The sequence below is a fragment of the Poecilia latipinna genome, unplaced genomic scaffold (genome assembly GCF_001443285.1).
Source record: "Poecilia latipinna isolate Pla-1442-1.1 unplaced genomic scaffold, P_latipinna-1.0 Scaffold71, whole genome shotgun sequence".
Lineage (NCBI taxonomy): Eukaryota > Metazoa > Chordata > Actinopteri > Cyprinodontiformes > Poeciliidae > Poecilia > Poecilia latipinna.
Window position 1 is genome coordinate 57706 of NW_015112687.1, and position 15616 is coordinate 73321.

Sequence of the window (15616 nt, forward strand, 5' to 3'; positions counted from 1 at the left end):
GGCAGAAGCCACCCAGTGAGCACCAGGGCTGACCTGGCTGACCTGACCCAGATATTAACCCAAGCCTCCAGATGTGAACGCGCGCTGGGATTACTCCACCGCTGCATCCAGCTCCACATGCTTTCCTACTGAGGCATCCTGAAATGACCCCGGAGCCAGAGCGGACTGTTGGCTTTACTATCAGACTCCGGAGCAGCCACGCTCTTTCCTGTGCGCTTGTTTATATTGATAGTATTTATAGCACTTGTTCAGTGGCGCAAAAAGTGGGTATGCACTGCATGCAACGCATAGGGGCGCTGCACTAGAGGGGGCGCAAAAAAACGATGAGAGGAAGTTTTTTTTTTTTTCTCGTCAGCATTTTATGTACTTAACAGCTGTTCTGTGTATGAAATGATCAATCATAGTAGAAGAGAAGAAGAAGAGATGATCAATAACAGAGGAATAGCAATGATTAGGCGCCCCTCCCCTTCTGCCAGCCATACAGGTAGCTTGGTTCTCCCTTCGAGAACGAGCCGAGGCGCGTTTTCTTTCTTTTAAATTTGAATTGTAGTGCACTCGACAACAGGGAGCTAAAGATGGGGCGGCAGAAAAAAACACTCCGGGGCATAAAACAAAACACGGAAGAGGGGGAAGGATAAAGATGTTAGAGAGACGAAGAAAAGCTTTGCCCCTTAAACTACAAGATGGTAAAAATGAATCTCTTCAGCTATTGATAGATTGTTTAGCTGAAGTCAAATTTTGGATGGAACAAAACTCTCTTTACCTTAATCAGAGTAAAACTCAAGTTATATTATTTGGTCACAGACTTCAGACTACAAATCCAGATCTGATTCTTGGTTCTTTAGCTTGGTTTTGTCAGACCTCTGCTAGGAATCTTGGTTTCACTTTTGATAGCTCTTTAAAGCTATATAAACAAGTTAGCTCTGTCATTAATTCAGGTTTTTATCACCTGCGGATTTTAGCAAAAGTTAAATCTTAGTTTTGTTTCAAGGACTTTGAAGGACTTATCCATGCCTTCATTACAACTCGTTTGGATTATTGCAATTCAATATATAAAGGCATGGATAAATCACAGATGCAGCGACTTCAAATGATCCAGAACGCAGCAGCACGGCTTATTACAGGAACCAGGAAGCATGACCATATAAGGCCTACGTTGGCCTCTTTACACTGTCTTTTATCGAATAGATTTTAAGATTCCCAAGTGAAAAAATATTATTATATTTCAAACATACTTACAGTTGTGAAAGTACATTTTAAGTATACCAAGTAGGCTATTAAGTGTACTACCTATAAATATATATGAAGTATACTAAAAGTATACTTGGACCAATTTTGAAATTATAACTTTAAACATAATTGTACCAAAATACACTCTTAAAAATATATATTAAATAAAAGTATACTTTAAGTGAACAAAATATGTATTTGCCCACGTGTAAATATACACTTACTCAAGTGCATATTTAAAAGATGTTTAAAATATCTGTCAAAGATTGTGTATATTTTAAAATACAGAATATAGAAAAATAGATTTTTTTAAAAAATTCACTTAACACTACTTTAATTTATTAATTTCAGTATGTTTTAAATTACATCTCTGGTTAAATTTTAGGCTAGTAAAGTATGCCTTTGTTTTTTTATTTCCTTTATTTAACCAGGTGAACCCCGTTGAGATCCAGATCTAATTTTTAAGAAGGACCTGTGCAGAAGTCTGCACCAAGCAGCAACCTGGTCACAAAATAAAACAAATTAATACATATGCACAAGTATGCCTTTTAGGTACCTAAAAAGTATGCCCCCCTAAGCACCCCGGATGAATGTCTAAAGCCACTTTGTTGACATGTAGAATGTCAACAAAACAGTCCGACTCTGGTCGGCGAGGAGAGCCTTCCGCGACTGGGCCGGGGCGTGGCCAGACGATGGTTACCCCTCTCCGGTCGCGCACAGCATGTTCGTGGAGAACGTGGTGCTAAATGACCTGCAGACGACCTGATTCTAGATAGAATCAGGATAGGTCAGTCGAACTTTATTAACAAACCAGCGTTCTGACAACTATCCCAGCATGCACCGCGCGCTTCTTCTTCTAGGGGCGAAAATGATATCGGCGGCTGCTTACTGTAGTTGCTAGACCTGTTGTGGCGCAACATTGATCCATATATAAGGCGCACCGGATTATAAGGCGCACTGTCGGCTTTTGAGGAAATTGAAGGTGTTTAGGTGTGCCTTACAGTGTGGAAAATACGGTAAGTAAGTCAATGGCATTAGCTCCAGTTCATACTCCAGACCTTTCGGAAAGCTGTCTGGCAGTGTGCAGCAACTTGCTGTTTCAATACTTCTTCACAGAAACAGCAGTTGTAAAGTAGTAAAAATTAATCATGTCAAGCAGCAGATGAAAGGCCTCTTCTTTTGTAAAGAGGTAAAGAAATTTCTGTTTAACCACTTGTATACAGGTGCCAATCAATAAATCTAAATATCAATGAAAAGCACATTCTTTTTCAGTAATTACATTCAAAAAGTGAAATTTGTATTATGTAGACATGTCTCTGTATAAAGCAACCTACATGCCATAGAGCCAAGAGAAACACCAGCAATTTTACATTTGGTAAAAATAAATGGTTCAGTCCTTTTCCTCCTCAGCCCTGCAAAAATACTTCTGACATCTGGTTCAGATGTGGTTAATCAAAAGGAATATAACAGCAATTAAATAAATGCTTCTCAATTCATAAATTTACTTTTTCATGCTAATTTACAGAGATGCACCTGTGCGTATAAGCTGCGACCAGGTTAAGTTCTGAAAACATGGGGAGTGACATCTCTTCCTCTGCTCAGCTGATTCTCAGTGCACACATCTCTTCCTGACAACATTCAAGCACAAGTGCTTCTCAGTCCAAAAAAAAAAAAAAACAAGTGTCTCCTTTACTTTCCCTCGACCTCTGAACATGTGCACCCATCACGACCCCGAGGTTTGTTGCAGAAGCGCCCTGAGATGAAGGAATTTAACTCCTTCCGCGCATCTCTGTAGCTCTCGTAGCAGCAGCTGCATTCTTTAGGGGCAGCCTCGATTTCCAACTCCAGCCGTGTGCACAAGTTGCAAACTTCTCTGCAAACACCACAACACCCGGACAACAACAACCTGACGGGGCGTCACGATGATGAAGTTCAATCGGCCCGCTGAGTGGCTCAACTTGCAGAGGTGAAGAAAAGGGACAGAAAATAAACAAAAATGCAGCCTGCAGCCTACCATTTTGATCCAGCGCTTCGAGGCTCCAAGGAGTCCCAGAATAACTCCTTTCGCTGCGGTTTCCCCCTCGCCATGAAAACGATCGTTAGATTGTCACATTTCTGCAGTTTTTTTTTTCTTTTCTTTTTTTTTTTTTTGTTGCCCTTTCCTCTGTGTCTTTCGCCCACTCAAGAGTATAGCTGTGGCGTTCAGACAGACAAAAATGCAGAGACTGCTTTTGCAGAAGGAATTGGTGATTGGAGCTCCGGGATCATATGGGCTTTTTGTCAGACGCTTTTAAAGGGACACGGTACTGTTTTTAAACGGAGGGACAAGAGGAAGTTCACGTTCAGGCGCATTTTCCTTCCACCGTCCGGGTTGATGTTTAAAAGACGGGCTGCGAAGGTCGCGCAGCGGCCGTATGGCGCAAAGCCTGGTGCGAGCGCTTCCCAGTGTTTTTGCGCTCCTGCTTGGAACAGTGTGACGTCAGGTGGCGGGCAGACACGTGCGGGGGTCAAAGAGTTCACTCATTTCCCACATGGCAGCAGTCACAGGGAGTCCAACTGCAGCACAAGCGCCCTTTTACTGCAAGTTTTTCCGCCCTGCATATGCGCATATCCATAGAAAAGATTTATTCAAGAAGGTAAAATTATCAGGTAGAATCATGCAGGTACAGATATATTCCAGGTGTTTATTTATTTTAACTTGATGACTTACAGCAGGAGTGTGCGAATGCAGTCCGAGGGCCATTTGCACCCCTTGGTGTGACTTTATGGTGGCACCTAATCTAATTCAAAAATGGTACAAGCAGTTGATGTGAAGGGAAACCTTTTTTTTGACGAATTAATATCTTCTTAAAAAGATAAAAACGTTAGGTAGACTAGAACATAAAGTATGTATATATATATATATATATACATATATATATATATATATATGTTATGCAAGTTTCATAGTAAGAACAAACAGACTTTGTGGCTCAGTTGGAGCAGGCGCACCATGTGCAGAGGCTACATTCCTTGATGTTCTGGGCCATTTGGTGCATGTCTTCCAACTCTCTCTCCACCCTACTTACCGTTTAGTAAAGGCCAGTAGCACTAAATAAACCTAAATAAAAACAGATTGGCTAAGCACAGCAAATGCTTTCAAAAACTGATCATCCACGTCACCACTGAGCTCTGTTGTATTTGTTTTCAAAGACCGACACGTATTCCATTTTTCTATTTTGAAAAGTCAGACTACATGATTTGTTTTATTAAAATATTATTAGTTAATAGTGAGCATGTAAAAAGAGAGATTTTTATCTGCTTTCATAATCCAGCCTCAAAGTTTTAATTTTATATAAAAACGGTTAACAGGATTTTAATATTTTTATATATATTTGAATTGCTCATGTATTTCTACTATTTAATATATTAAGTTATTCAGTTTAACCTCACAATATTACAGAATGTTATGTTTGTTTCAAAAGCATATTGGGCATTAGACCTAAGATTAAAAAAATATATTTAATCATCTTGTTGAAGAACTGCAATACATTTTCTACTTAAACCAGTTTTTTATAACTTTCTAAACCTTAAATATTCTTGTGTACTTGAAATAATATAGTAAAATTTATGTAAAAATAAAATCACCTCCACATATCAGACATATTATATATAGTTAAGTATAAAAATATAAAGGTTGTTTACTTTTTCCCCGCCATTTCTGATAATGAATAATAAACAGATCTAAAGCTGATTTGATCCCGTCTTCACTCAGGCATGGAAACCTGCCCCCTGCAGATCAAACTGAGGCACTGCAACTGACAGAAGCCTATGAGCTCACTCAATACTATAGGAAGCACACTAAATGTCAAGTCAAAACATTGTTAGGTGCCAAAATAAAGAAACAGAAGTTCAAAGAGTGGTGATATTTAATAAAAGTCATTAAAAACAAAAGTCAGAGATAATATACTTTAGGTACAGCTTCTACATTCATCTGTTCATTCAGAGACAACTAATTATAACAAAGACTTTTAAGTCAGACAGATTTTACCTCACCTCAAAAAAGTAACCTTTGTCCTGCTCAAACACATTAAAAGGTTTTTTCTAAAGAGATTAACAATTGCACCATTTAGCTTATGAGAAGAAAATGTTAAAGAACACATAAATATACGACAATGTTAATTATTTTCGACTCCTCTCTCATAGCAAGCATGTAAAGTTTCAGCAGAGTGACTAGATGCTCTACCGACTGCTGTCTAGATATATTCACATTCATTACCATAATGATCATCCCTTCATCTCACATAATGAAACTTAGCACAGTATAAAAACATGAAGAACCCTCCATGAGAGCAGGTCGTCGGTGTGTCCCCTCTCAGCTGTAGCGACTGCTGCGGCTGTGACTCCTGTGCCTGGAAGAACTGCGACTTGAAGAGCGGGACGACCTGAAGCGGACGGATCACAACGAAACAGTTCAGCTTTTAGTTGTCAAGAGAGACGATCACAAGGATGCAGACGCCTTTATTTCATCGGGAAGCATTGGCATAGAAAATAGCCTAATCAATAAATCAATTGTGAATATTTTATCCAAAACATGAAGAGAGAATGTCTAAGAAGATATAATTAATCTGAAAAAGGTTGAATAGAGATCTGCTTCCCTGCTGTCTTACCGTGAGCGGCGCTCAGAGCTCCTGTAGCTCTCGCTTCGCCTGCGCCCTCGTCTCCTGCTCACGCTCCGACTTCTACTGGAATAGCTGTCGTAGGAATCGGACCTGGAGCAAAATAAAAAACAAGATGTAAAAGATTATTTAGGTTTGGTTTTAGTGGTGTTCAGAATGAGCATCAGAACATTCTTGTGTTAACAATTGTTTAAGTACAGTAAATGCAACGCTAACTACTGGGATTTAGAGTTAGAACAAACAACCAAACTAAACTGAAGCCAAAAACGAGCCAATAGCCATTTAACCATGTTCCAGATGCTGACTGGAAAACGGTGGGATGTGAGATTTGAGATTTTTCTGTAGAAATGCACATGAAAGCTACAAACTGTCAGAAGTACAAATAATCACCACAGCATTCCTCCACACCCCCAATTAAAAATATCAAGGTATTTGTATTTTTATAAATTTTTACTTGTATGCAATAAATTAAATATGTCATATATTGAAGAAACATATTGAGATGTTTATTTTAAAATCGATCTATAAATCGCTGTAAATCTGAAAGATGACAACAGTGCCACAGGTTTGAGTCTGAGGAGTATAACACACCTGGACCGCCGACGGCGATGATGCGAGTGGCTTCTGGAGGGACTTCTACTGTACGACCGACTGTTGGGAATGCAAAGGGAAAACAAAAATTATAATCCAATGAAGAGAAAAAAAATAAATAAAAAGAAACATTTTTATTTTGGCACTTTTGTAGCTCCATACCAAGAAGCTACATTCCTGTTAATTAAAATAGACTATTAAGTAACAGAGATGGTGTACCTATGCCTGCTGTAACTTCGATATGTGCTGCTGCGAGAGCGAGATCTTCGTCTGTGGGTTCTCCGACTCCGGCTGCGGCTCCTTCAGGAACAACAATAAAAGTGACTTGAACAAAAGTCACAATTTGGCAGTTTAAACAGGTTATTGTGATGTTTGTCTCTTACCTGGAGGAGTAGCTGTAGCTACGGGATCTACTTCTGGATCTGCTGTAGGAGCGTGACCAGCCCCCAGAACGGGATCGGTGGCTGGAAGCAGAGCGGGACTTTCTCGATGCAGAGCTGGACTTCTTTGGCGAGCGCGATGCACCTCTGGCCTTCCCCACAGACGGGGATCTTTCCTCACTTGAACTCTCCTGGTTTCGTGGCCTCTGGTTGAGCCGTACCGTTTTACGAACCTCATCGAACAGCGAACCCGGTCGGACTCGGTTTTTACTCTTGATCTCCATTTTCACTCCCTGCATGCCCAGAGGCTGGATGCTCTCGTTGTTTTGTTTGCTTTTCACCGTGACGGCCTGGACGTTCACCTCTGGCGTGAGCGCCATTCGTTTTAACGGCTTCCATTTGAAGTTTATGACAGCTCTGCCCGGAGGTGCTTCTTCCTGTGGTCCAGCAGTTGTTGATGAGGAAGTGACATCAGGCTGGTCTTTGCTCTGAGGCAACGCACCGTCAGTGCTCGCCACTTCTGATGATTTTGAGGTAGAATTTAGGGTTAATTTAGTGGCAGTGTTGGACAAATCAGGCGTAACAGGATGTTCAATGATGTCAACATTGTGCTCCGGGGTGCAGATTTCCATATCATCTAAAGAATCTTGGTCTTTGACGCTGTTCTGGCTGGATGCTCGGTCAGAGTGATTTGTGCTTTCAATGTTTTCTTTGGATCTCAGTTGAATCTTTTCTTCTTCTTCTTTCACAGGCTTCTTATTCAAATCAGTTGAATCTTGGTTATTTTTGTTAAAGTCTTCACCCATGTTTTCTTCAACCTCTCTAACAGGACTATGTCTCTCCCTTTTAGACTCGTCATCCTCTTCCTCCTCGTCAAACTCCAATGGCGGCTGCCAATGGAAAGTCTCTTTCAGCTTCTGGTGTTTTCTCTTGGACTTTTTAGCTTTGTCCTTCCCATGATGAGAACTGCTCTTACTCTCTCCTTTCCTTTTGTGTTTATGCTTCCGTTTGGCTTTTTTCTTGCTCTTCTTGCGCTCCGGTTGTACAACTTTATGAGCACTATCATCTGAGGGACAAGAAGAGGAAGCGGCTGCTACCGCAGCAGCAACTTTATATCCTAGCTCGGTCACTGCTTTTGACGTCTTCTTCATGGCCTCATAGTCTGATTCAGAACTCGCTTCTCCTTCCTCTTTTTCAGAACCAAACGTTTTTCGGTCTGCTGGATTCTCAGAATCTCTGTCTGAATCCCATCCGGTCGCCACCATCGTGCTGGACTGGACCGCTTGCGCCTCGGTTGCCATGTTGCTTTGGGTAGCTTTGTCGCTGTCACTATCCCACTCAGAGCGGCTTTTGAAGCTTTCGTCTGCCAGTGAAGAGTAACGTTTTGCTTCTGGCTCTTCTGAGTTTCCCCTCTCTCTTTTGTTCTCCAAAGAGGCACTAAAATCTGGGCTACGCTCACTACTCACTTCTTTTCCTGAACCCGAGAGTCCGTCTTGACTCTTGTTGGCCAAAATATACTTATCTAAATTTTTTATTCTGTTGAGAGAACTGTAGTACTCCTTCCATTCTTTGTCTAATGAATTTTTCTGGCTGCTTCCTCCTTTTTGGTCCTTTTCAGAGTCTGATCTGTCGCAGGACGTAGACTTGCTCCGGTACGGCTCGGCTGATCTTGACCTCGACCTGCTAGAACTTCGGCTCCTGGAGCGACTGAAGGACTTGCTTCTAGAGGATCCACCGTGGGATGTTTTGTGAGCCGACTTTTCTTCAACATCTTCTGGTATAGACTTCGGTGTGCGAGTTTTTTTGGAGAAGCCGTCCCCTGCTGGGCCAGCGGTAGAGGGCTTACTATGCATAACTTTAGCTTTGATTTCTTGAATATGAATGTAGGAGGGCTTCCAAGGCTTCTGGTCTGGTTTCCAGCGAGAAGGAGGAGGACTGTCACTCAGCGGGATCACAGGAACCGTTTCAGCTACTGGGAGAGCTGGCAGTATGGGAACAGGTGTAATCTTTTTATCTTGGACCTTCCCGGGCACAGGCATCATGGCATCCATTTTAGGTTTGGTTGTCTTCCTCTTCCTTGGAGATCTGGAAAAACTCCTTTTTCTAGAGGACAAAGATCGGGATCTGGACGTGTACCTAGACCCTGATCTCGACCTGGACTGAGAAGATGACCGGGATCTTGATCTGTACCTTGACCGTGATCTTGACCGGGACTGAGAATAAGACCGAGACCTGGATCCAGACAAAGATCGACTTCGTGATCTAGAGAAGCTTCTGGACTGCGAATAAGACCTGGATTTTCCTCGTGATCTGGATCGACTGGATGTGTAGGACCTGGAGTAGGATTTGGAAAAAGACAGGGAGGATCTCCGCCTTGTCCTGCCAGAAGAACGATGTTCACTTGAGGGAGACCGGGTCGCCGATCGGGATCTGGACCTCCTAGCAGAAGTTGCTGATTTTCCACCCTCTGACTCGTAGTGTTCTCGAGATTTGTTCTTGGAGCTTTTCTTCTTGCCATGTTTGCGCTTTTTGGCTTTCTTCTTGTGTTTGGCTTTTTTCTTCTCTTTTTTTGGAAGCCGGTGCTGGCTTGACCTCTCAGAGCTTTGGTCTGAGGAAAGTTCTCCAGAGTGGGACTGAGGAGATTTGCTTCTATTATCCCACTTGCTTGAAGAACGCTCTTTAAGTCTGTTAAAGTAAAAAAAGCATGAAGACAAATAAATACAGGAAAAAACATCCAAAGAGGTGGGACGTAGAGCATAATTCCTACTTGTCTCCTTTGCTCCACCTTTCCGGGCTCTGGGGAGGAAAAACTTTGGCTCTCTTTGTTTCCACTTTCCAGTGTGGTGGAGTTTCACTGCCCCCACGCTCTTCAACAGATGTAGAGCGTGACTTAGATCTGGTTGGGGTGTGATATCTCTAAAATGAAAAGCAAAAGAAAGGAGAACGGTAAAGTTTGAAAATCTACTCTGACAAATATGGAGTCCTTAATATCAAGAGAAGAGCATACAATTGTTCCTCTGCCCCTGATCTTCCGTCCAGACTTTGTTACAGCTGGTTTCTGTTCAGCTAAAGGACCAGCTTCTTCTTTCTCAAGACTGAAAGATACAATTGCATTTTAAATTAATTAAATAACTACACTAAGTACTGCATACACTACCTTGCAAAAGTATTCATGCCCCTTGTTTATGTGGAAGGCAAAAATGTAAAGTTTGAATATCTAAAAGAGAGTTGTTAAACGCATAATCCAAAAATGTTAATTTTGTGTGGCACAACTACTCCAGAACATGGCTGGCTGGCCAGATAATGAAGCATTTATCAGAAAAGCAAAAACTCTAGAATGAAAACTATGTGAAGACTTGATTGAAGTTAATTACAAGCCATGTAGGGTACACACCATCCCTGTGGAAGAAGGTTGTCTGGTCGAACAAACTCAAAGTAGAAACTTTGCAAAATCCAAAATCCAACAACAAATACTAAAACTGCAATTCACACGCTTCAAAAGCGAAGCAGGTTTAAGTTGATGTGACAATGAATGGAGCTACAGCACAAACTTAGACACTAAATATACAACATGAGCCACAAAGGAATAATTTAGATGAAAGCATATTCTCATTCTGAGAATGGCCCAGTCAAAGTCCAAACGTACACCTAATTGAGTGTTTGTAAAAAATATAAGTTTAAAGATGTTTTCCTTCAGCTACAGGTTGGCAGAAATATACTCCAAAAGAGTTCTGATTAAACGGGGTAAATACAAGTACATGGCGCGTTTCTCTGAATTTATTCAGCAAAATACACAATTTCCTTCCTTTTCACTTTTGTTTGTCCTGTTATATAAAATTCCAATAGATTACATAAAAGTTTGTGGTTGCAATGAAACAAAGATTTTTAAGTTCCAGGGGACTGAATACTTTTGAGGTGTGTCTTACGTGTTTAATATTCTGTAATAATCTTGATCACTAACGGTTCTGTTTTGTCCTCCTGCGCTGGCATGTCCCGTCGCAGCAGGAAGCGATTCTCTGGCACAGGTGGGATTTCCTCAGGCCGAACAACAGGCTTCTCCCTCTTCCCACCCGTTTCCCTCTCCTCCTCAGGTTTACCTTCACCTTCTGCCGTCTCTTTTTCTGCAGACCTTAAAGAGCAGGAACGCAACCAAACATATACTTGCATGGTTGTATTTACATCATAAGAATTAATCTTGATCTTGGAAATATTTTAAATGTTTAAACATACTTTTGGTTAGAAGGTACATTTTCAGCTTTCTTGGCCGTTTTTCCTTCTTTCCTTTTCTTTTTAGATGGTTTACTTTTTGCCAGTCGCTTTCGATGTTTGAGCTTTTCTTCTGATTCACTATCAGACGATGAAAAATTGGAGTCATTGGAGTTGATGGATGAAGTCCTTTTCCGCTTGCCCTCAAGCACTGAAATAAAATTTTTTAAAATATTATAAAGGTTTATGCATTTTATATTTAGTGATATCAAATTAAGTGATATTTGTCAAATAAAAACGTATTCCCGTAAGCGAGCGGGTTTTCAAGAAAAACATTGCACTAACCATCATTCGCAGACTTTGTGATCAGCTGTCCGCAGTCGACCACTCTCACGTCAGCGTATGGCCTGCTGGCCGAATCAGTCTTCAGTCCCTCAATCTTCTTTATCACTTCAAACCCAGAGATGACGAGGCCGAAGACAACATGGACGCTGGACGGAGATAAACAGAAAATGTACTCCTGGAACAATTGAAGTCCAAATTTAATATTGCTTTCCGTTTGGATTTATGAAGAAAGTCATTCAGACGCATTCTATGAAACCTTTCATAGTACAAAAGGTGAGATTCTTTTCTTCTATATATTTGGAAATGACTGAAGAGCGTCTTACCCATCAAGGTGAGGAGCCATTTTAGTGGTGCTGTTTGTAGTTAATCCAGTTGAGTCGATCAATGACAGTGAAGGGTTCATGGAAAAAAATGAAAACATTGATAAGTGAGAAAACAAATCGCTCACAAAACATGAGGCTGCAACTGAATAACACAAAAAAAAAAGTCTCAAAAAAATATGTAGCATACAGAACCACTCTTGGTTTATCTTGCACTTTAAATTTTCAATTATCAATAAAAAAAAATGTAGAAAGCTGTAAAATCATGTTTTAATTTGATCAAATCAATGGAGGAAAAAAAGACAAATCCTCTTTAATGTCTCACAAGTATCTACTTGTGAAGGAAAAGTTCACACTGATAAAGATTATGTCTTTTTGTGATTCAGGAGATCCTTCAGTCCAAATAACGTGATCTGCCTGAACGTATTAGTAAAACTTAAGCATTTCAAAAATAAACAATGTTTGAAAATACAAAACTACAACATGAAAAAGAAAAGTCAGGAGAGAGAGAAGCACAGCCTTTGAGACACATTACCTTGGAAGAGCAGGATGCTAGAGTTTCTGTAAATTTTACACAAAAACGGCAAGAGAAAAAATGTAACACATTTGTAGGTAAAAAAAGAACGAATCCAATGTTGCTCTGCACTTTGAAATCTAACACACATACAGAGAGAGGGGATTTTAGGTGGCAAATACTACTCTGCAGGGTCGTAACAGGGCAAGGGTCAGGAAGTAAAAACTAAGACAGAGCTTCAGTTGGAATGAAAGTTGTGCTTTATATGAATTGAGTCTTACTCACATAAAAAACTGGGAGCCGTTGGTGTTCTTCCCACGATTGGCCATGGACAGCAGGAAGGCTTTGTCGTGTTTGAGAATGAAATTCTCATCTGGGAACAGACAGAGGGGAATCAGAGTTTCAGAGGGTGTTCTCCAGTTAGTGTTAATAGAAAAAAAAAATAAATAAAAATTAAGCATAAATCATAACCCTCGTTTCTCCTCGGTTTCTATGGACCCAAATGTTTAAATAATTTTCTAAAGCTTCAAACTGGTGGTTTGTTGAGCTTAAAGATATTTACAGGGAGTTTGCCAGTTTCTGTTGATTTCGTTAATAAACCTGATACTTGCTAAAAGTCTAAATGTTTAGGTTAGAAAAAAAATACATTATATAGAGTAAAATTCTCCTACTTACACTCTAAAAGATAAAAAACATCAAATTCCTTTAGAAGACTTGTAATCTCTTAACTTTATATAAATCAATGTCAGTAATGTTTGTAAGCCTGGAAATGCGATTTAGTATTCCTGTTAATGTAAAATAAAATATTCATGTTAAGTTTTTTGAATTTAAAATGAAGAACTTTTATTTTTTTTAAATAATTTGCTTTGTCATAGCTGGTTTTATATATAACACATGAACAAACAGAGCTAGCTGTTCAGATGCTGCTCAGCCATGCAGTGATAACTTCAACAATAAAAAAATAACATTTTTAAAAGAAGATTCTGAGCATGACTCAAGTGGTGCAAGGTCAAAAATTTGTCCAAAAATGACAGTAATGTGGGTTTTCTTTCACACTTCTTGAGTTTGAATTTAAAATCAGGACAAAGTAAGACAAAAAGTGTATTTAAAAATGGTTGAATCTTAAAAAAAACAACAACAAACATACATCTGGATTAATGAAGCACATCTCCATCATTGTTCTGAATAATCTCTGCATATACAGTCCAAACCTGTACATCATAGCCTCTGCTATAAAAACTTTTTTTCTTGAACTTGTAGTGTTTTCCTCTGAGACAGTTTGTCTTATGGTAACTTACTCTTTTCTCTTATTTGCCTGTAAGACTATATTTTCTCATATAACCAATGTCTCAATGATCTTTCATTATTAGAGAACTGGAGCGTTGGAACCGTGTAATTATCAAAGGTGGTATGATAGAAACTTAACTGAAAACCTTGGAGAAATATGCTTCAAACTGAGAAATGATTGTATTACATTGTAAAAATGCTCTGTAATTATTTATTATTCTAGAACAACTAAAATCTCAAAAGTGAAGTAGGTCCTACTTTCCACAGTCTCCATCGTATATTTCATGTCATCAAGTCAATAATTGCATTATATCTGTCACATCAGATCTAAAGACACTAGAAATGCAGGTTGCAGGCAAACATTGAGGACAAAAGGGATATCTGACTGAATGGAAAGTGTGTCAGGGCATGTAAACTTTTGGGTCAGACCTTGTTGTGATGACTATGTTGGCATGGTGTTACTGAACTGTGCACATTTCTTACCTTCTCATTTTGCAAAAGACCACTCTATAAATAAAAAAATATGTTGATAATTTTAGCAGGAGGATGGTAGCATTTAGTAACGAGAATGGCTACTTCCCATGCTGATTTGATTAAATTCACACATTGGGAAAGCCACAAGAAATTAATGATTCAGCTAGAAATAACATGCAGATCTTTGCTCAAATAGCACAGGATTGCAATACTGAAACACACATTTACTATCAGTTTTTTTTTATCATATGAATCGATATAGAAATACCTTCAAAGTAGCCACCATATATTGATTCCCCTCCTCTTCCAGTTCCTGCAGCCATAAAGAAAATAAACTTAGATTTTGTTTATGTCAAATTAACATAGTACAGCAAACAAAACACCTAATGATCAAAGCTTGCTTATCAAACACTTTTTTGTAGACGTTGATGCCATTTTTAGGAAGCAGTCGGTTTCCAAGTTAGGAAAGCTTCAAAGCAGCAAGGATATTTATGTTGTTACCTTCTGTGAAGTCGCCTCCTTGAATCATGAAGTTTTTCACAACTCTGTGAAATGTGGAGCCTTTGTAACACAGTTTTTTCCTTGTGACTTTCCCGGTTCCCTTTTCACCTGAAACAACACAATTATTAAGCAAACTCTCATAGAAATACAAACTGAATGACAATTCTAGAAAGTGCTTCTATGTAAAAAACAAAACAAAAAAAAAACGTAAAAGTAGTTCTGAAATGGAAGTCTTGGGATGAAGCTACTGCATTTTAAAGCACTTGATACCAATAGCCAGATGTACTAAAAGTCAATGCTGGACAGTAAAAATATTTTGTCTTATTTAATTTTTAAAAACTCTTGACTGGGAAAAAAATGCATAAAGGTATCACCCTCTGGATTATCTGTGCTACATTTACAAGATGAACCTGTTTAATTTAGAAGCTTCTATTGACATAAGACATAGTATCTGATTTCACTGCCAACACAAATGTCCCAAGGTTTGGTTAATTATGGTGTAGGGTTACCCTGTTCTAAAAGAACCATCAAAATAAAAGTGAAACAAGCAAATTGTGTTCATTAAAGCAGTTTCGTACAAATGCACGAGCCAACTATTCAGTCCGAAACAATCCAATCTCCATCAATGAGATGTAGAGGAAATAAGAAGAGGGATAATTCTGCTGTCTGTATGCAAATTTATGATTTTTGTTGGATGTAAGACCACCTCCAGGGCTCCAATCAATGGGAGCAAATTTACTGGGTGACCAATATAATCGCATACCATAGTAATCTATGGTATGTTCATTGTTTATTTAATTTTTTTGTTGTATACTATAAAATATATAAATCTACCAGATTACTATTACTAAAGATATATATTGGCTAAATAAGCATTAGGAGTAACAGCTTGTTCGGTTTCACATCTAATCCAGTCAAGATCCAGTTCATTAAATGACCTAAACACAAAATGTTGCTGAATGCCTGGAATGAAAATAACTTACCAGTGCACAAACAAAGAAAGTTTTTGCTTGTCTTGGGACACACATCCGAGAACAGCTGAAAGACAATGCGCCCAACTACAGAAAGCAAGAGAGAATTTATTACATTTATTAAAGTTTTTTTTTTTTT

General features: G+C 39.2%; 2 protein-coding genes across 6 annotated transcripts in view; both read right to left on the minus strand.

Moving 5' to 3' along the window:
- zbtb47b (zinc finger and BTB domain containing 47b) overlaps positions 1-4058 on the minus strand; it is a 24569-nt gene extending 20511 nt beyond the window's left edge. The window contains exon 1 of the mRNA XM_015015185.1: positions 3245-4058. Within this exon, the coding sequence (XP_014870671.1) occupies positions 3245-3247 (3 nt within the window). The 5' untranslated portion in view covers positions 3248-4058. The remainder of the gene's footprint in view (positions 1-3244) is intronic.
- Positions 4059-5120: 1062 nt separating this feature from the next.
- nktr (natural killer cell triggering receptor) overlaps positions 5121-15616 on the minus strand; it is a 15681-nt gene continuing 5185 nt past the window's right edge. For 2 of the 5 annotated variants that reach the window (XM_015015203.1, XM_015015196.1), the window contains exons 3-17: positions 15490-15564; positions 14507-14614; positions 14274-14318; positions 12530-12617; positions 11734-11763; positions 11411-11556; positions 11090-11276; positions 10821-10988; positions 9867-9954; positions 9627-9775; positions 6863-9544; positions 6699-6779; positions 6480-6539; positions 5880-5981; positions 5121-5654 (exon numbers count right to left, since the gene is read on the minus strand). In XM_015015203.1, coding sequence (XP_014870689.1) covers positions 5585-5654; positions 5880-5981; positions 6480-6539; positions 6699-6779; positions 6863-9544; positions 9627-9775; positions 9867-9954; positions 10821-10988; positions 11090-11276; positions 11411-11556; positions 11734-11763; positions 12530-12617; positions 14274-14318; positions 14507-14614; positions 15490-15564 — 4079 coding nt within the window. In that variant the 3' untranslated portion in view covers positions 5121-5584. The other 3 variants (XM_015015212.1, XM_015015219.1, XM_015015228.1) reach the window with 3 other exon arrangements.